We start from the raw sequence: 21,774 nt of genomic DNA on the forward strand, positions 1-21,774 counted from the left end.
ATACATGTGACTAAGAAAGCAAGTGCTTTCCTGTTTCAAATCACTTTTGCTGCTTTACCAGGTAGAGCAAAAGGGAATTTGGTGGAAGCTGTTGCAGCCACAAGCCACTGCACAACATTTATTTCATCCATAGTCCCGATGCAAGTGGTGGAGCTGTACGGCGCTGTTGCAGGTCTGGGCAAAGTTCCAGAGGCTACTGGTGTTCCTGTGCTCCTCAGCCTCTCCCGCCTCACTAAATCTGCATTTCCCTCTTTGACCATCGCAGTGAAGCCATGGCTGGAGTGGCTGTGCAAAACCTGGCACCCTAGGTCCTGAGACTTCAGATGAGAAAACAAGGTTATAATTATGTTGTCTCCCTAAGCACAATTTAGGAAAGTATGAGGACTGTATTTTTCATTTCCTGGTAACATGGGGCCTAGTAGGACCAATGGTACGAATAATCCCACGTAAACACATTGGGAATGTTTGTATGGATTTGTTCATGTGTACTCATTTCTGAGGAGGTCTGGTATGCAGACAGCTGTTACCTTTAGATGAGTTTTGTACATTTGTCTGTGTTACAGGTTCCTGCACTGGAAAATTACTTTTGATATAAACCCATGCTGACATCTTGGCAAATAAAGATAGTTTCTTACTCTAGGAGGAACAGAGAAAAGGCACAACCACTTGGAACCATTTTGCCACTGCACTAACATTTCACCAATGCCCAAGGTGGGCCAGAAAGTTCAGGAATTTGTTAAAAGTATGCCTATCATGGGATTCCTAAACCTTTGTTTAATAAATCAATTAATCAATCAATCAATCAATTAATCAATCCATCAGTCACCTAATTTAGAAGAAATCTAAAGGCTTTGAGGCTCAAACCTGGCTACATCATCCCATTGGCTGCATTCATACTGGTGATTAAAATGCACCTGAGACCCTGGAAGGGCCCACAGCCCAAAGTGTCACCCCAGCAGATTAACAGAGACATTACCAGCTTAACAATCATGTTGCTCTGTTTGGGCCCATTCTTTCTTCAGTTTAATATATAGGTGTAGATGTTACTGAGTTCACACCTAAGGTTCTAGGCCACATGTAAGGAGGTAAAGAAAATACATCTGGACATGTGGGCAAAAGAGATGTTATAGACAAATAGTGAATGCAAATGAGTAATTAAATGCAAAGACAAATGAGGAGAACACTATTTTTTAATCGTTTTCTATAACATTCAGAATGACACTGATTCTGACCCTATGAGCAAAGCAATTAAAATCAGTGGAAATGCTAGATGATCAAAAATCAGTAAGAATAGCATAATTAGTTACTCTCTGTGGTTGATTGCCGTTTTGTGTGTGTGTGTGAGAGAGAATGTGATTTAGATCTGCAACGAAATATTGCATAATGTATCATAATGCATTTTCTCCAAGCTGAGGGACTACTTGATGGTGCAGTTCATTTGTTTATTTATTTTACAGCCATGGTAATCCAACTGAAACTGTGGGTTTCTGTGTGGCAAGTCAGAAATGGTAGGTTGCTGGTGCCTCTCAGTAATATTTGGATCAGTAGAAGTGAGGCATTGACAATTACTAATGTTTAAAACTGCTGAGAAACTTTTGTTAAGCACATTATAGGTACACATAACCGAGGACCATGGTCCCAGTTACGGTTCTAGGAGCAGGTATGTTCACAGTTTTCCTTTGGGAAAAAGAGATGTATCTGTCGCATTGTCACCATGTTTTCTTCTTAGTCGTGGAAAAGAACCATTCATTAGTGGGTCTCAAGAGCTCTGATGGCTTTCCTGGAGGGATGCTTGTGAGATTCAGAGTTTGAGACAGGATCTGCAGAACTGGTAAGGAAACACCCTGTCTCTGCCTCAGGAGTCTTCAGTCCAGAACATATCCTGTGATCTGGGTCTCCACAGGCCAAACCTGCCATCCTTTCCAAAAGGGATGGTGTCTCACTGACATGTGAAGGAGGCCACTGAAGAAACCCCTTGGAGGACTCCTGCCCAGTTTCCTCTGGGAGGTTTTCCATAGGGCTGGGGGGCAGCAATCTGGCCCTATGTTTTCAATAGCCAAGTTATGTGGGGAATGTGTTAGGGGTTTCATGTTTCACTGTGTGTTGTGGGTTGTGCAGCAATGAAGGGGTAGAATCCAGGCTGACTATTGATCCTAACTATGTGTTTCCAGATTTTGCTATGTTTTAGCTTTTCTAAAAACCAAACTGTTGTTTATACATATGTTGTTGTTTAAGGGGGCTCTACAAGCAATTTTGGTATTCCGACTGTATTTTTTGGGGGGTGCGGCAACAAAGAGAGCATTAGTATCGGGGGCTTCAGCTGGATATCCCAAAACAGGAGCACAAAAGAGAAGCAAGCCTTTTAGTAACAGATGAAATAGGCGTACTCGCACGAGTGCGTTATTTACCGGCACGGGTAAGGAGTAGAAGACCCTAAGCGACTCGCTGCTTTGCAGGCTGTCATCTTCCTACCCTCCACGACCACGACCCACCTCGAGTGACCTGCCGGGGACACAGCTCGGCCTCCGGGATAGTGGCTGCACGGAGGAGAGCGGTGGGCGCAGGCTGCGGCGAGTGGCGGCAGGCCGGGGCGCGGCAGATCCCCGCGTGTCGCCCCTTCGCCCCGCCGCGTAGCGAGGATGCCCCGGGAGGGCGGAGGTGGTGCCGGGGCTGGGCGTGGGGCGGTAGCGCCGGGGAGCGGGACTTAATGCAGGAAGGTGTGGGGGAGCTGCTGGGAACTCCAGCTCGGCGCTGCCGCCCGCCTCCCCCGGCGCGGCCCCGCTCCTCCGCCCGCCCCTCGCCACCGCCCGCCCGCCGGGAGCGCCTCCAGCGCCGCCGGGGCCGGGCCGGGGCCGCGGCGCCGAAAGTTTGGCGGTCCCCGGCCGCGCCATGGGCTTCGACCCGTCGCGCTTCGCGGCGCCGGTGGCGGCGGAGCTGCAGTGCAAGCTGTGCGGGCGGGTGCTGGAGGAGCCGCTGTCCACTCCGTGCGGGCACGTCTTCTGCGCTGGCTGCCTGCTGCCCTGGGCGGCGCGGCGGCGGCGCTGCCCGCTGCGCTGCCAGCCGCTGGCGGCCGCCGAGCTGCGTCCCGTCCTGCCCCTCCGCAGCCTCGTCCAGAAGCTGGAGGTCAAGTGCGACTACAGCCCGCGGGGCTGCGGCCGCACCGTGCGGCTGCGAGAGCTGCCTGCCCACCTCGCGGCGTGCCGCTACGGGCCGCCGCCGCCGACCGGCTCCGCCGAGCCGCAGCCGCAGGGGGGGCGCTCCTCCGGTCGCTCGGGGGGCGGCTCCGCGGGGCAGCCGCTGCGGCCGGCGCCGGGAGCTGGGCACCGCTGCTTGCGGGCGCTGCGGGCTGGTAGCAGCCCGGAGCCGGGTCCCGAGCTGAAGAGGGAGGCCCTGCGCTGCAGCAGGAGGGAGAAATCGCTGCTGGCGCAGCTCTCGGCGCTGCAGAGCGAGGTGCAGCTGACGGCGCGACGGTACCAGGCGAAGTTCGGCCAGTACATGAGCCACATCAGCAGCATCACCCGGGACCTGGCGGGCAGCCAGCCCGGCAAGGTAAGTGTGGCCGCAGAGAGTAGCAAAGCAGCACGCCCCGGCCTGCGCCCCTCCAGTGATGCTCTCCCCGAACCTGCTTTCGCCTTGCCCGACTGGAGAGGGACCGTCCGAGGTGGTGGTGGGAGCGGTGTACCCTGGGGTCAGTAGTCATCCCCAAGTCCGCGCCGGGACCCAGCGCGATCACCCCGCGCATCCTCGGCACGGTGCGAGCCACTTCTGCCCGTCCGTCGCTGTCCCCGGGGAGATGGAGCCACCAGCTCTGACAGGGGACGCGCTTCTTGTCGGTCTCTATTTCGGCGCTCTTCGGTGGCCTAAAACGCGGGCGGTGATGAGACTCGCGGTGCCTGGTAGCGGCGGTGGCCGGGCGCGGCTTGTTTCTTGCTTGGCCGGAGCGGAGGGGGACCAGGCAGGACGGGAGAGCGTTTCGCAGCCGGCGAACGGGTCCCGGTTCCTCCGGACAGGGTGCCCGCATCACGCCTCCCGCCGCGCTGGGACCCGGCTGCTGTTGCTGTTCAGCTTGCTCAAGCTGGGACTGACAGAAACTCAGGGACACGGAACTGCCTTTTAACTTTTATTTGAGCAGCTGAGAAGTTTTCTTAAAAATCCGGAGCATAATATTATTGTAAACTTTGGAAACGATGGTGAAAGGACGGCAAAGTCTCTCTCGTTTGGTAGAATGGAGTAACAGTTGACACAGTTGATAGCAGAGACCAGTGCAGTGCTTTGCTCTTTTCTTAGGTCTGATGACATTGCTCAGATAGCGACTTGTTTCCTTTAGGCTGAGTAAACCATCCGAGAACACCGGTGAACTGGCTGAACTCACCATAGCGGGGCTTGATTTTTAGGAGCGTTAACTCCGGGCTGGAAGATCGCTGTGAAAGGCTGTCACTGCTGGTAGCAGCCGTGGTGAGGATTGTTTTAATGGAAAGAATTTTTCTTTTTACCCAAATCTTGACGGACACTCGGGAAGCAAAATCCCAAGTGGAAAAGGTCTGAGCAGCCAAACTCGCTCCTGAACCAATGTAGTGTGCTGGGCATCTGACCACTGCACGGGAAATTGGAAAGGGGACACTGTTCGCAGGACACCTGCATGCCTGGAAACATGGGTCTTCGTGGAATTGAGAAGTTTTGTGTTTGGAGACTTGAGTATTTACTGTGGTTTTTTTTTTTCCTGATTTTGTTTGGCTAGCTAATCCATGAGGTTTAGGTTGCTGGCTCTGGGAGGTGCGCTCATACATCTGCTTCATCTCTTGACAGGTGGGATAAGGTCACATGAAGGGGGTCAGCAGTGGCTGTTAAGGAGTGTGGGGTGTGCGAGAAAAGCAGAGGCTGTAGAAGGGAGGAGAGAAATTTGGGGTTTCCGGCAGGAGTGGGCAGGCGGTGTGTGGAGCGGCGGGAGGCGTCGCTCCCCCCGGGCAGCCGCGGAGCATCTGCCGTTCGTGAGCGCTGCCGGTAGGTGCTGCTGTCCGGGAACCGCTCCGACGGGTGAGACCAGGGTGGTGGAGAAAAACTATCGATAAAGTAAAAATGTACTTCATTAAAATGAAATGCATCACGCGGCAGTAAAACATTTCACTGTCACCATTAAGAAAACATGGGCTTCATTGTTAAGGGTTATGTTTTGAATGTTTAGAAAGGTATAACTTATTTAGGTGTCAAATTTATGTTAATCAGCTAATTTGTAGAGACTGGCAAACACAACCATGTAACTGTGCTGGAGGAATACCAGGTGTTTTTTTTTTTGTGGGGAATATGGCTCCTGAAACGTAACTATTATCATATATGGACAAGGTAAAATAACCTAACTTGCAGTACTAAAGCCTCCAAATATTTTTGCTTTTTTTTTTTTTTTTTTTAAATCATTTGCTGTTCCACTGAAGGAAAATATGTCTTTCTCTTTTTATTTTTTAACTTCGACTCCGTCACTGGTTTTGAATCATGTTTGCTTTACGTTTTAAACCTTGTTTAGAAAAAAATACTTTTTCAGTCACTGTTTTGCATTTTTTCTTTTTGGGAGAGAAGTGAAAGGTGGGGATGAAGAGCTTGGTTTCATTTTCTGTGTTTATCATCCCTGAAAGTTGCTATGAAATGTGTACTAATATGACTTCGGGGTCTGAACATTATAGTGTTGTGTATTTTAACCTATGTGTTTAATGTCTGAAATGTTGGCACACATAGGGATATTATTTTTTTTAGAAACTTCCAGATTTTTGGAGCTCTGACTTTTTTCAGTGGTGCTTCCACCAAAAGCCTGCACTTTTTTTCTGGTCAGCCCTGGAGATAATCAGGTGTTACCTGTTACTTTTCAGTGGTGCATGCCATATCTTCCTTTTTTTTTTTACCCAGTGCAAAGCCTTTTGTTATCTTTTTCAGCCTCATTTTCCTTTAAGCCTTATCTTACAAAAGATTTTTAGCTGAAGCATATGTATATTAGTGCTTTCACTTAAGATCTGACTTTTGTGACTGTGTTCTTTAATAATATTTCACCTCTTGCTTCTTAGGGAGGAGAACCAAAACCATTAACAATCATGCTACACCGAGAAAATGATACTTTGGGATTCAATATTATAGGAGGACGACCCAATCAGGTAATGAGAACAGTAATTGCAAGTTATTTTTACCATACTTTCTGTTATTATATATACCCTAAATAATAAAAGAGTTACTTTTGACAACAGTAGGTATGGAATCAGCTGCATGGATAGAAAAACCATATATTATCAGGTGTGATTGGAGTAATTGTTTTGAAGACATGATCTTGTGAGAATTGGATTATTCTCATTTGGAGGTGTTAGAGAATGAAATTCCTTAACACAGGAAAGGTGTTCCCATCATTTTTCCTTTAAAACTTCAAGCTGATTTGCACTCAGTTCCCATGTGAGTAATACATATTCATGCAAACTGTTCTATTTCCATTCTCTGGGACTACTTGTAAGAGTCATTGTTGCAGGATTAAACCATTGGAATTTTTGGAAGCAGCTTACTTCTTTTTTTTTTTTTTTTTCATTTAAAGGAGAGATGAAAATTTGCTTCCACAGCTCAGATAGTTTAAGCACATGTCCTTCTCTCACATGCCTGCCTTCTATGTTTCTTTCTTTGGGAATTGAAACAGAGTTTTCATCGATCTTGTATCTTAAATCAATCTAGTCTCATCAGTCTAGGTTTAGAAGTTTCATTGGAAACCATGGAATATGCATAAGAAACATTACCCCCCTGAATATGTGTAAGAATATGTGCTTTTTTTTTTTTTTTTTACTTCATCCTTCCAAAAGTATTAATCAGGACTGTCATTACATACGAAGGGTAAAGAAACCTGTTAAACTGGAAAATTAGTGGTTGATTTAAAAGGGTTGGCAATAATTATGCACTGATCAGGTTCTTGTTAAGTGGGAGAACTGTACCCTCCTACTATTATTGAGGAGGGGAATGGGACCCTGTTTGGCAATCTTCTGCTCTAAAGCTATATTTAGTGGTGCCAAAAAGTCTGTTCCCATTAGCCTAAGAAGTTCACTGTCTGTGCTGCACAATTACTGTTTCCTGTGGGTTAATATGAAGACCAGCAGTTATCAAATGTTGATGCTGTAAATCTAAAGCAAGAGTTTCTAAGATTTTCTAGTGGAAGGATGAGATAACATATATATGCTTTGATTATATCCATATTCGGAGTATACCAGTTACAAAGTCCAGACAATCTTTAGTTTGAATTGCAGTGTTACTTCTGCTATTTACAGCTGTAGGAAAACTGCAGGGAAAAGGGAGCGTGGTGTTCAGCTTTCTTGGGATGACAGCTGAGCATCTCTGAAGTACTCACATGCTGACAGTGCATACTGGAACACTTTTTTATATCACGAACTGTTAGGCTTGTTGAATAAATATTCTGGAATTTTAAGGAGTAAATGATAATTATATGCAGGTTCATAGCACTGTTCGTGGAGAGAACTGCTGACTGGAGAGAAGGAAATCACAGAATGTTAGGGATTGGAAGGGACCTCAAAAGATGATCTAGTCCAGTCCCCCTGCTGGAGCAGGAACGCCTAGATGAGGTTACACAGGAATGTGTCCAGGCGGGTTTTGAATGTCTCCAGAGAAGGAGACTCCACAACCCCCCTGGGCAGCCTGTTCCAGTGTCTGTCACCCTCACTGAGAAGAAGTTTCTTTTCAAATTTAAGTGGAACCTCCTGTGTTCCAGTTTGAACCCATTACCCCTTGTCCTGCCATTGGCTGTCCCCGAGAAGAGCCTGGCTCCATCCTCGTGACACTCACCCTTTATATATCTGTAAACATTAATGAGGTCACCCCTCAGTCTCCTCTTCTCCAAGCTAAAGAGACCCAGCTCCCTCAGTCTTTCCTCATAAGGGAGATGGCTCCACTCCCTTAATCATCTTTGTTGCCCTGCGCTGGACCCTCTCCAGCAGTTCCCTGTCCTTCTGGAACTGAGGGGCCCAGAACTGGAAACAATATTCCAGGTGTGGTCTCACCAGGGCACAGTAGAGGGGGAGGAGAACCTCTCTCGACCTGCTAACCACCCCCCTTCCAATACACCCCAGGATGCCATTGGCCTTCTTGGCCACAAGGGCACAGTGCTGGCTCATGGTCATCCTGCTGTCTACCAGGACCTCCAGGTCCCTTTCCCCTACACTGCTCTCTAATAGGTCATTCCCCAACTTGTACTGGAACCTGAGGTAAATGGTCATGGTCTTCCATTTACACTGATAGTTGGGGATGGAGAAGCTGGTAGAGCCATGAGGCAGAACTGAGTCTCGGGGATTCTTGAGTCTTTGAGGTTTAAGTTGGAATTTCTGTTTTGTTCTCATTGTGATAAATGTGTATACCATAGATATTTGGCAGTTCCCAGACATGAGTATAAGGCCTCATTCAACATATCTGGAGCCGAAGGATACAACAAGAAAAAAACATTGAGTTGACTCAAATGATGAAAATAAAAAATGCTGCTCAAAAACTTAAACACTGGAACAGGAATTGCTTGGTAACAAGACAAAAAGAGTTCATGGTGATCTGTACATTCAGGTTGTTCAGGGAAAAAGCGCCCATGTGTGAAGCGTTGGCTCTTGCAGCAGAAGAGCAGAGCAGTGGCATAATTGTATTAGTCATCTATGTGGGAACGTGTTCCTTCACTACATGTTATTTGTGTTTTGTAAATATAATGCAGGTTTTTCCCATTGGAAAGCAGGTGGAGACTCCTGGTAACTTGAAGAATGTACACATGTACTTTCCATTGGCGCTGTTTCATTTCAGTCCATAATAGGCTTCCCCACCATTCACCTTCTACCTGGATGGAGGAGGAGAGGAAAGGAATGATTCACCACAAGCTTGTGTTCTGTTTTGTTAGGAAAGGAGTAATTTTATGTAAGTGTGTGTTTCTGGGAGGTGATTCATTATTCTAATGCAGCAAGGCTGCTTTTGTCCTGGGCCCCAGCTCTGGCTGGCTGGGAAGGCAGTCCCACAGAGCAGGCTTCGGAGGTTGTCCCCCACCTGAGGATACCATGGCAAAGCTGGGCTGGAGGAAGGTGTGTGCTGCAGGCACAGCTTGGGGCTCCTGCAGTTACCCACAGACCAAGCTACAGGTTGGGTAAACCCGTCATCTCCACAGCTCCCCTCCAGTCACTGCTGCACAGCCTGTGGGCTGTGTGACAAGGGGCCAGAGCTCAATGTGCCACATGCTGTGTTTTTTTTTTTTTGTCAGAATTGGTGAGTACCAGCAAGTGCTACCACCGCTGGTGGTAGCAGACCACCGCAGACCACATGCCAGAGTGAAAAAACCATTTTAATACTGGGTCATACGTTGAGGTATTAGACAGAGTGCAGAGGAGGGTGACAAACCTGGTGGAGGATCTGGAGCACAAGTGTGATGGGGAGCAGCTGAGGGAACTGGAGCTGTTTAGCCTGGAGAAAAGGAGGCTGAAGAGAGACCTTATCACTGTCTACAACTACCTGAAAGGAGGTTGTAGAATGGAGGGTGTTGGTCTCTTCACCCAAGTAGCAAGTCATAGGACAAAAGGAAATGGCCTCAAGTTGTGCCAGAGGAGGTTTAGATTGGATATTGGGAAAAAATTCTTCATGGAAAGGGTTGTCAGGCATTGGAACAGCCTGCCCAGGGAGGCAGTGGAATCACCATCCCTGAAGGTGTTTAAAAGGCGTTTAGACAAGGTTCTTAGGGGCATGGTTTAGTGCTAGAGTTAGGTTATGGTTGGACTTGATGATCCTGAGGGTCTCTTGCAACTGAAATGATGCTATGATTACTCTTGAAGAAGCCAGTGAAACTTTTTATGGTAATTATTTATTATGGAAAAAAATTGCAATTTAATGCGGGTAGCCTTTTCTTAAGAAAAATACTTAATTAAATCTTGTTCTTCATGCATTTTAGTTAATGGCTATCATGCCTCTTTTATAAGAGTTTCATTTCTCACTGCTTACATAGGAACTCAGTGGAAGTCTGTTCATAATTTGAAAATATTTCTGGAACTGTTAATAAGTTTCCCTTTTGCTTCTTAGCTGACACCTATGAGCCTCTGTGACAAAAAAAAATATGAGGAGTTTATGAAACCATAGTCTGACTAGCATGGCCTTGAACAAATATTTGTTAACCTGAAATCTACCTGAGCTGAGCCTCCACGGGCCAGTTGCCACATACTGTAAAGCATGTTTTACAGTGGCTCCATTTTCTGTTACGTCTTTATCATTTTCTTAATAGAAAAAACTATAAAACATTTTCCCCATGAGTGTATAGGACCTAGAAACCTGTACACATATGAATCATGCTGTTGGTCAGGGATTCATGAGTCACAGAAGGAAAATAAGCATTATATAAACTGCTATCCAAAGAATAAATAATCTGGAAAAAGATTCCTTCATTTATTGCTATAGAGGATATTGTTTGTATAAATAGTTAAAAATAAGTAGGCAGTGTCTGCTTGGCAGTATTACCTCATTAACAGTGATTTAAAACTGTACTTAAAAAAATATATATTAAACTATAATGCAGTGAAATGAACTAATCTTAGCATGTGCAACAACATTAGGTACATCATTCCAGCTGTTATAGATAACTTGCTTTAAATTTGACCTTCATGTGAGTTGTTCTTAGCAATGTGTAGAGATCAACGGGAAGTGGGTTTTCCTTTTGTCCACAGCTGATCTGTATGGATTTCACGGTTGAGCAAGTTCTCAGTCTCCCATGTGAACAGGATTTATGAGGTTAACGAATCACAACCAAATCCTATCACTGTTACATACCAGCTAACTAATATAACTGTGTTCCTTGGAACTTTATTTTCAAATGCAGAAAAAATTTTGCAAGCAGCAGTACTGCAGGAGCCCTTTCCCTCCTGAGAGAAACACTTGTGCATCCATTTTTATTAACATCTTTCTCTGTGAATTTACATACTAGTCACTGTCTGCTGTTAAGTTTGAGGTCTGCTTTACATATCTGACTACCGTTGTGCCCCAAGTCTCATGTAGACTAAAATAACCAGAAGTAAATGGTTAATCTTACAAAAAATCCTGGAATAGTTCGTGAATTTTGTCCTTTTGATTTATGACTAGTTTATGTTAAGTAAGTTTAAAAAAAAATCTCAAGGAGCTTAATTCTTAGCTAGAAAAGCAAGTTGCATGTTTCAGGTGGATTTGCATTTTTCATTGCTGCTCATTTTATCATCATCTCATTTCTTGTGCTAATGTGGCCTTTTTCACAACTTCCCTGTTTCCTGGTACAGAAAAATCAGGAGGAATCTGCTGAGGGAATTTATGTGTCAAAGATCTTGGAAAATGGACCTGCAGACAAAGCAGAAGGCCTGCAAATTCAAGACAAAATTATTGAGGTAAGGAAAAAAACCACAAACAAACCAAACACCCGTGGACAAGTCTGTTATATTATCAGAATAATCAAGGATTGGATGGGTTTTACACTACGTTGTAATTTTCTTCTGTTGCTGTGTCTAAACATGATTCTTGTACACTGAGCTGCTCAAACATTTGTCAGATGTGAAGATTCGTGATGGATTTTTCCAACAACTAATAAATGTATTGGTCTCAGGATTAAGCTGATTTAAGAGAGGCAAAGGTGTAGCCACTGAAATGGCAAGCAAGAGAGGTATTTTGTATTTCTTTTCATTAACTTGAGAAAAAAGGTTTTCCCCTGTGTAGGGGGTATTACTGTTGTGACTCTGGGATACAGGTGGTAAGCAGTGCTAAGGGACTTCTTAAGCAATTAGTAAAAGTACTTTTTGCTATGTGATCAGAAGTAGGTCATCTCTTGTTCTCTCCAGGACAAGTACAGTTCTTTCCCAGTCATGTAATACACTAGCATGAAAATTTTAAGGTCTATTCCTTGTATGCAGGGTTTTTTTTTTCCCATAAAATAATTATAATTAAACAAAATAATCAGTAACCCAGATCACTGCCTAGCCTCCACCTGTAACCATAATTAGCCCTGTAAGAGGTGGCGAAGGAACTGTTTCAGCCACTGAAATAGACTCCTTACAGTGCTGTCAAAGTGGCATTTCACATCACAGCTCTAATACAACTTTCTGAATGACAGCACATACCTGTAGCTGCTGGGTTTATTGAGGATGCATCAGCCCAGCCTTGGGTTTAGGGGAGGCTTAGAAGCGTTGTGTGGACTTGCCAGTTGGACGGGGTTTCGAACAAAGACACACGAAACAAGTAGTTTGGGAGACAAAAGCAGAGTGCTGCTGCTGGCTTCTTGCATTATTTGCAGTAAAAGGCTAGAAACATAAGCCAAGAGTGTCTGAATGCTGGCATTGCTCTTAATGTTGGGAGCCTAGAGCAGCACGTGAAACCAAACTATTACATTTTCTTGGAAAGAGAAAGCTTGTTCCCTTAGCTGGCAGATGCATCTCTGGTAGAAATCAAGTTAGCTGAGCAGAACTGAACTTGCAAGATAACTCTTATCTCCCCAAGATACACAAAAAACTTTTGCATCCAGTTGTTGTAACAGCAGCTCTGTGCTGAGAAAAATCTATTTTCTTCTGATATTACCATTTTGCCTACCATGTTTTATTTTATGCAGACTGACAAGCTACATAGTTTTATTCATTTGCTCAACACTTCTTGCTTTATTTTATTATTCTTTTATAGTACCTTGATTTTTAAGACAAAATGGAGTGGTTTTGGAGGAAGGAAAAATGAAGTCACAAACCAGCATTTATTAAACATTATATCATTTCTCAAAATGCTACCATAATTGATGCTTGGTTATCATTCATTGAAAAATTCTGGGTGCATAAGATCATACAGATATTTAAATTGCTACTGAGAGCATACAGATTTCAGTTCTATGTGAAACTATAGATCCAATCTAGCATAAGTTTTCATACAGCTTTGAAGGAAGCACTGTTTTCACCATATTAATATACAACAGCTTTGTATAGAATTTTTTGTATTCAGGCAAGAGGAGAAGAAATGGTAACACTAAGAATTTCTAAATGAAATGAAAATAACTAATTATTCCTCCATGCTAGATCTCGGAAGCAGCTGGAATTAAAAAAGCTCAATTTTTCCTTGTCCATACATAGCTTCTGATGGCTTCTTGCACCAGGATGCCCTGTCAGCGCTGCAGGAGTTTGTTGTGGAAGATGCATATCAAAGCTTTTGCTGTGAGGAAATAAGTCGGATGGTGTTAACTGTTTAAAAAATGTTGGCAGATACACAAAATATGAGCTTTGGTGAAAAGTTGATAGGAAGTGGGGTTTCTTATTATTGCTTGCTTTTCACTCATTTGGTAATCTGATCTAATTGGTGATATTTTATGAGACTGTTTTTCAGTAATCAGGAGCAGAAGGAACCAATGTTGTTTGAAGAGCCTTTAATAGCTTCAGTCAGTTGTTTGGCAATGTGATGCCCAGGGTGTCTTAACCAAGCGTAGCTAATGGGATAATGGACAGAACTATCCCATTAAATCAGGAGAAAATCTGTTCTCAAGGCGTGTTGCTAAATAAAGAAGGTAATTTGCTTCAGTGCTTTATCAGATGTTTAACAAATGTTAACTGCATGTGGTTGACGACGATGAGTTGTGCACATTTCAGATGACTGTCTCGTGGGTAACCTAGTGCAGCAAATGGATCTCGCAGTCCTATGGCACTAGCAGCTGGAATTGTGAGCCCAGTCTGGCAGACATATGTAGTGCTGCCTTTTGCTTTATGTATGTCGTTATCTGTAGCAGCAACTTTGCCAAATAATTATTACAATATTTGAAAGGGTGCCAGTGGGAGAAGTTGGATTTTTTTATTAAGGTATTTCTTCTAAGTGTAAAAATGCCATGCAAATGACTTGAGTTCTTTGCGAGTTTTTGAGATCAATGTGCTCAGAATATGGGCAGTAGGGCCTCTTTGACTCTTTCATCTGAAAAATGTTGCTATTTATGTCGGCTTTACTCTCAGGTGAGCGTATTTTTTGTTTGAGGACCTGAAAACGGGAACAGATGCCTATGGGCTGGCGTGGTGGTGGTGGGTGAGGGTGATGGGGAGAGGTGAAGTGTGACAGTCCCTGTGTCAAGGGGCTGCAGCTCTTCACAGGGTACGGTCACAGGACCCTCCCTGATTATTGTCACTGTTTTGCTGAAGAACAGAAGATTTCAGGCACAACTTTACTCTCTTTATTCAAGGTTAACTCCTCTGTGAGAAGAGCCTTGTTTGTTTATACATTGTAAAGTTGACATGGGACAGTAATGTGCACAAGCAGCATTTTGGCAATGTGTACTTTCAGGAATCTTATTACAAGCCAAAAATGATCATTATTTGTTCATCAAGGAGAAACTCTTCCTCATGAATTAATTTCTATGTAGGATGTTCCTCCAGATATCATGGTCTCCTGCTGCTTTCAACAGCTTTTATCCAAAAATTTAGCTCCTTAAATTGACACAGTGTAGCATGTATTTCAGGACTAAACACTTATCACATGAATAAAAAGCATCTTATAAAACTAGTTGCAGCATTGGCATCTGTGGTTCTCAACGTGAAAGTCTTGGATGTGAGCAGTGGTATCCAGACCTCTAACTTTTGGATCTCTGTCTTGTCCCTTTCCAGCAAGCCATACATAGGACTGTCTGTTAGTTTGTGCTGGTTCAAAGAATTCTGGTTGCTGCTGGGACAAAACATGAGGTGTGTTTAGAGTGGATCACAGTTACACAGCTATATGCCATTTCATCTCACTTCATGCAGATCTTTCCTACTGAGTATGTTCACTGCTGATCTTTGCTAATGTTAATAGCCTCCTCAGGGCAGTATAAAACAGTTATCAGCCTTGTCAGTCAATCTTGTTGATACACTGGTGTGTTTTACCTGCTGCTTCTTTTGTGCATGTTTATAGTTCTGAGCAGTAACACTGGAACTGGCTCTTTCTGTATGAAGGAAAGTTTTACTCTCAGTTTGTACTCAGTTCAACTTCACATAAGAATGGTACCACATTGGCCAGAGCTCCAAGTACACTAGTTAATGCCTAGTTAACAAGCCATCCAGAACTAGTTGTTTATAGTTATATTGGGTTGATTTTTTTCTTTATATAATATTAAATATTATGGAAATTAGTGTATCATCTCTTTTGATCTTGAGTCCAGTTTTAGAAAAAAACAATGACTGATTTTCTCAAGTCCTCTTTCATGCTGTAAGTCACAGTGTCTTGCAAAATACCATTGCATTACTAAAGTAAGATGTGCTGATCTTTTCAGTGTTGTAGAAAAAATACATGCCCAGGGCACAATTTGCAATCCAGATAGAACTCCCGATTTATTTATTTATATATTTGTTTAGGAGGGCAGTATTTCATCGATATGAGGAAAAAGAACTATTGCTAATTCACATTGCCTAGGAGACAAAGCCTTACAGTCATGGCTGAACCTTCTATGGTAGGTTTGCCAAATAACAAAACAGCAGTGAAAAACCTTATGTGCAAGTAAAAGGGGCTTAGGCTGAAGACCAAAATGTTCATATGAGGAACTGTAAGCACATAATCATCTGGAAGGCTCAAGTGTTTTTCTATTCCTTGAACTGCAAGGCAAAGGCTTCTGTTCTTTCACTGTCAAGTGAAATGAGAATATTGGCCCTTTTACATTTTAGTCAGTTGATTCTCATTAATTTGATGGCTGAGAAGTAGGCATGATGGAGAAGAGGGGAAAAAACATTTTTAGTCTGGGATCTCTAAGTCTTTTCAAAAAAATGAGATGGATGCATGTTTCATGACTGTATTTTGTTTATGCAGCCTGAGCTCTGTAAGTATATAATAAATAAGACTTCATCCCTTATTCCATGTTTCCCTTTGTTCTTTTAACTTTTTTGGAGCATACACACAATGGCTTTCAAGCGCATGTCAGCAAAGCCAGTTTCAATAAAGATGAAGTCTTGAGGCATATCCTGGCAGAAGTAACTTACATCTGCAAAGTGCTTACATGGAAACTTTTTTAACTATTGCCAGACTGCTGACTGTGCTGTGTGTCAGCCTTGTGATGTTTTATCTTCTGCATGTTTCTGTCATTACACTCACTATGTTGCTCAAGCAAAATCTTTGATACTAGTCATGTTTATTTGGCTAAGAATTTCCACTGTCAGATTACGTCTATTGAAGTACTGAGCTTAAAAACTGTCTTGCTGGGATCAGAGATAGTAGATTTGGGATGGCTTTGAACCAAAGCTGCACATGATGTGGCCAGTAAGATCTGGGTGGTAGCTGAGGAAACTTTCATATAGTTCATTTTAGTGGTATGGATTTTAGTGTATCTAAATACGCCTAGAGTAGCCTTAGGTATATTGAGTTCTCTTAAGTCCTTAAAAAATTCTTAATGTTATGTTGCAGGTAATGATGTCTGGCTTCTGCATTCATTAGATAACTCCTAATTAGTGTGAAAGATCCTGGTGTAATAAATTAGTTATACCATAGGCTTAGAAGTGCCTGTAGCCTCTCTTCACCTCTGGCTCACCTGTTAAGATATGGGCTTTTGGACACCTGAATTCTTTACTCTTTTAAAAAGCCAGGTGTGACCAGGTCTTTACATAACTTCGTTTGAATAGGAGGTACTGTCCCTGCTGACTTTTTTACTTAACAGAAAGTCTTAGAGAGCTTCTCCAAGAAGTGAGAGTTCTGAGTTGTGGGCTCTGCCCTGCCTGAGAATGGCTGAATTTACCTATCCAGGTAATCACCCTTGTTCCTAGGGCAGAGGCTGCTCTGTGTAAGACCAGACTCCACCCATCCTCTTCAAACTGAGCCAGGTGCCAGCAGACAATTGAGAGTCAGGATTATCCAGTGATAATCTGCTGTGAAATAGGTGCTGGTTCCAGGGAACTCTATCTGGAATACTGGTCTTGCCCTTTTCTGGGTAAGCGCTGGTACTAATATGTGAGAGTTTGCCTCCCTCTCGCATAGCTCTGTATCTCATACTACTTTCTTGAATGATACTTGCATTTCTGACTTCATAGTGTCTTGAAGAGGGGAGGTAGCAAATGCTTTTAACCAGGATATCCTCTAGCTAGGACACTTTCCTATGAAAGATGGGGTTCCCTGATTGGATAAATACCAATAACTATGGTTTTCCTCCTCCTGGTTTTTGTTCTAGCTGCTATGTTATCTAAAACGTTACTGCTGCTGATGCCCTCTCTCAGAAGGCTGTGTAGGCTGCATCTCTGTAGGTGGAGGAACTTAGTGTTCGAGGCACTGTCTGTGCAGGAAGCCGACATCTCACTGTGGGCATCCTGTACAGCCTGAATTTTGTACTGTATTGCCTCAATTTCCAAATATCATTGGCCTAAATTTGACTGGAGTTGCTGTAGGTCTTTAGAGGTGCCTGTGTTCCTTTCTGTTCACTGAACTAAAATGCAAATGTTGTGTTCAGATAAACAGGTTATGTTGCTTTAGAAAGCACTTAAAATTCCAGAAAATTACCATCTACATCTTAAAAAGGGTACATGAGACAGGCAAAATGTTATTTTGATTTTTGTATAAATCAGCATCATGAAAAATTCTAAAAAGCCTCGGCTTGTAAAAGTTGTTTTTTGTGTTTGTTGTTGTTGGTTTTTTTTGTTTGTTTTTTTTTTTCCTTCTTCTGTATAAACTGAGAAGTTTGTCTGCTGAGAACTTGCTGGGCACCCAGCTCTAGAGGGCCCTGTAGGAGGGTTTCCCAGCTGTGTTCCTTTGGGCTTGTTCTCACAGACAAACCAGGCACTTGTGCAAGTATAATGCTACGTTGTTTTGCAGAAATATGTATCCTCACAGTGCTTTTAACTAAAAAAAAAGTGGAAGTGCAAGGCATGTAGTTGGAATATGACAACCCTATGAACTTTCCAACTAGTTTATTTGTAGAACTAGTGTATTCAAGAGATGAGGCAGTATTGTGCTTTTCAGCAAGTCTCTTCAGCTCTTTTGAGATGCAGCTAGCTGGTGTACTGCAACTTTGTATGTGCTTGGATGCTTCTCTGCAAGGGGCTCCCAGTAAGCAAAGAACATGAGATAGTGGGGTGTCTGGAACAGGGCAGAAGGCAGATATGGCAGAAGGAGCAGTATGGGAGTATTTCTGAAATGCAGTGCAGTGTGAAAGGAGTCAAGAGAGAGTGAGCTAAATGGAAGTAGTGAAAATCATCTTTTGAAAGGCTTTCCTATGCTACTCCTACCATGTTGGGTCTTTGTCTAGGTGACTTAGGTTAGGCATGATTGAAGAGGCTTTGAGATCTTGCAGGCACGTGAGTGTGCATAACCCCCTCTTGCCAGTTTTGGTCTGACTGTGGTGGATCTCTCTCTACAGCAGCTGGATCACTGTAGGAGTGGAAGGGGAAGAGTGAAGGAGAGTAAGCAAGGAAGAAGAAGAATGAGGAACTGAGCTTTACAATTATAAAGTACAAAGCACCAACCTTGTGTTTTCACAGGAATGCTCTCCAGTGCTTGTCCATAAATAGGCAGTGTGGGAGAAAAGGAGGAGGTGTAGGAATAGGGGTAACTGAGCTGTGGGATAAGATCATATACATGTACTGCCGTGAACTCTGATGGGGAGATAAAGTGGAATAGAACTGGAGCAGAACTATGATAACTGTACTGTGGCTGCAGAGTGGGGCAGTAGCCAAATTGGCACATCAGCAGTGCTGTTAGGTAGGAGGGATTTTGGTTAATCTGTGGAAGAGCTGAGTAGCATAAGAACCTGCAAGATCCCATAAACGGTGTTGCTGCCATGCACCGTAGATCCCTAGGCACCGTGTGAAGGCCTGATCACACCCATCTCCTTCATAAAAACGTCTAATCTCACCCCTGAGGGATAACATGTTAGAAACTTGGCAAGTTGAAACTCAGCATCTTCCTAGATGCCCTGTTTGAGCTTGTCTTTGCTGCATGTCATCTTTCTCTTCCCATGATGTTTTTTTTTTTTTTTCAAGCTTTAAGGTAAACCTTGCAAAACAATGGAACTTTAGCATACTTCTGTCTCAGCAGCAGGAGCAATGCAATTTTATGTGCAGCTGAGGTGGTAGGTTTGGAGGAAGTTTTTGTTTATATAAGGTTTTAGAGGTGTTCATAAACACTTTCAGGAATGCATTAACCAACTTGACTAACATCTGTCAAATGCTGCTGCTTTTATACCTTTCCCAGGAAGAGAAGGGCATGTGCAGGGGAGTGTTTTGTTTAGGAATTTTTCACATAATTACGCATACACATATTTACATGTTGTTGTCTAAGTTAGGGTAGAAAAAGTCATAGACATGTATCTTTTTATTTCTTGCTGAAGGCAGCAAGGTTTTGTGATGAAGACCGTTGCTCTGGGCATGATCTTGAGTCAGCCCCAAAGGAGGTTCTTTCTCTTCTGTTGACAAGCTGAACCTCCATGACAGTTGGGCTGTAGGTGTGATTGTATATAATTGCCTTGGTCTTGGACCATGTCCATCTTATAGTTACCATGGACTTGATGGTCAGTATGGAGCTGAAGTACCCTAACTTGATGAACTCTAGAAGGTTTGAGAGGAGGAAAGGCATTTTCTGGTAACTTGCCTTAGCCTTGTCAACTATGAAGAGAGAAGTCAGAAGCTTCAGAGAGCACTACAGAATGGATCAGGGGGAGCTAACCCTTTCAGGCCCATATGGTGAAGACTAGGGGGAATAATTGATGGTAAGCCCAGCTATGAAATGTTCTGATAAAGTCTGAGACCATGCTGAGTTTGTTGCTTAGAACTGAAGGATGTGTGAGGAAGCTATGCCTCCCACAGCACATGCTGCTGGCACCCCAGAAGCTCTTGGCATTTTCAGAAAGTGAAAAGAGCCTTCAGCCTTTCATGAAGGTTGTTCTTTATTGTGGTTGAGACAACTTCACAGTTAGAGGAGATGACAGCTTACATATGTTGTGTGAATGCAGTGTTTTATCCTCTTAAGTCACTGAATTGATTGTTGCAATCCAATGATATATGCTGCGAAAGCTTTGATCTCTTCTGCCCTTTTTCTTATTCAGCTAATTATATTTGTAAGGAGTAGCTAATCACTGTTCTCTGTAATTGGAGGCTGAGTGAAAAAAAAATAGTGTCTGCTAGTGAAGAAATGCCCAAAATGAGCTTCACTTAAAAAATTAATAACCTAGTTTTTAAGGAGCTGTGAAATGCAGCAGTGCGTTGAATAGGAGACTACTCCTCCTTAGAACTTGTGAATAGTAGTCAGAAGTGTATACAGCATTGTACTTTCCAAGTGCTTTGGAACTTAAAGTGATAATGTAAAAAAGCTTGTTGTTTGGAAGCTTCTTCTCTCCAAAACACAAAATTCTACAACATTTAAAACCATACAGTAATGGAAAAACTCATTTTCAAATTGGCAAGAGCACATGTGGCCTCTTCAAACCACCATCAAAGACTGTGTTGAGTAAAATCAAATATACTAAGCAAAGTACATTTGTTAGTAATACACAGACATCTTAGTAAATTATGTCTTGTTTGGAATTGCAAATCTAATATAATTTTACAACTTTTTATATAGACCCAAATTGACTGAGTCACTGCTACTGCAGGAAAAGAGCGCAGTGACTCAACACTTTTTTCATTCAAATAATTTTGGAAGGCATTTTCTTTATGAAGTATTGTTGACAAAATAAGTCATGGCTGCTGTGTTTATCTACATATTATAGTAAGTTTATGTATGTAATTTACAGGTTATGATTTACATAATGTTTTCTTTGAGAAATTTGTTTTTCAAGTAGCAATACTGGGAAATAGAGATGGGGAAGGGGAAATTGTACCAAAAAGTTTAATTCATAACTGTTGACATCCTGTTGTTTTCTACTCTTTCTTTTTTTTTTTAAGTATGAAAACCTTATCTGAACACCATCGTATTCCACACACCCGTTGCATAGATTAGCTGCTTTAAAATTGGATAAATTATGAATCTGTGTGTCTAGAAGCAGTCATCTAATGTAGGAGAAGGTCCAAAATAGGTTGATATAAAACATGAGGTTTTTTTCCTTCATCTGTCTTTTCCCCTGACCATTGGGTGCCTCCAACATTTGAGGGACCTGGTGGCTCAGAGCTTGCCCATCCATTTCTGAGTACAGTCTTTCAGCCTTGCATTTGTTTCATTAAGTGTGCTGATCAAGTGCATTCACATCTCAAGTTCTTCCAGCAGCCCCTAGGAAGAAGGCACGCTATTTTGCTGTCTTGGCTGAATTCAAACATCTGGATCCCTACACTTTTCTGTTGCAGTTTGATTGAGCTGGGTTTGTCTTTGACATATGGCAAGTACAGAGCCATATGGACTCGGTGCTGTCAGTGAGCCTTTTCAGCACATACCTTTGCCTCCCCCCACCCTTCTCTGAGTGGTAGCTGCTACTGTGGCTTAAAGGATAAATATTCCAGGAGCTTTCAGGCTGTTGTGCCCTTCTTGAACGGATTAGTTGCATTTTTAAGTGGTACAACATCCAGCAGACTGGAGCAGAAACCTGAATCCTTCACTTCCCTGATCCAAATCAGACACCTTGTGCTAGTGCCAGATGTGAAGCAGCATTTTTTGACTTACACTTTGTGTCCCTTGCATCTTGTTTTTGTAATGTCTCCATGAAATCTCCAAGTGCCAGCGCAACTGTGGGTTTTTTTATCGTGCTTTAGACATGTGGATAAATGGAAAACTGACTGTTTCATTTCTTAAAAGAAATTTACTTTCTACTGACTAGAAAAATACACTGCACTTGCTAGTGTATCTTTTAATTTTTATTTTTTTTTCAGTGGTGAGCAAGAACCCTTCCTTGTG

At 43.1% G+C, this 21,774-nt stretch overlaps 1 protein-coding gene across 1 annotated transcript in view; it reads left to right on the forward strand.

The window, feature by feature from the left end:
- Nucleotides 1–2,889: 2,889 nt before the first annotated feature.
- Nucleotides 2,890–21,774, forward strand: part of PDZRN4 (PDZ domain containing ring finger 4) — a gene marked incomplete at both ends in the record, with an annotated part of 247,573 nt that continues 228,688 nt past the window's right edge. Inside the window, 3 exons of the mRNA XM_080346990.1 lie at nt 2,890–3,549; nt 6,051–6,137; nt 11,283–11,387. Coding sequence (XP_080203116.1) covers nt 2,890–3,549; nt 6,051–6,137; nt 11,283–11,387 — 852 coding nt within the window. The remainder of the gene's footprint in view (nt 3,550–6,050; nt 6,138–11,282; nt 11,388–21,774) is intronic.

Source organism: Nesoenas mayeri (assembly GCF_963082525.1).
Source record: "Nesoenas mayeri genome assembly, chromosome: 1".
Lineage (NCBI taxonomy): Eukaryota > Metazoa > Chordata > Aves > Columbiformes > Columbidae > Nesoenas > Nesoenas mayeri.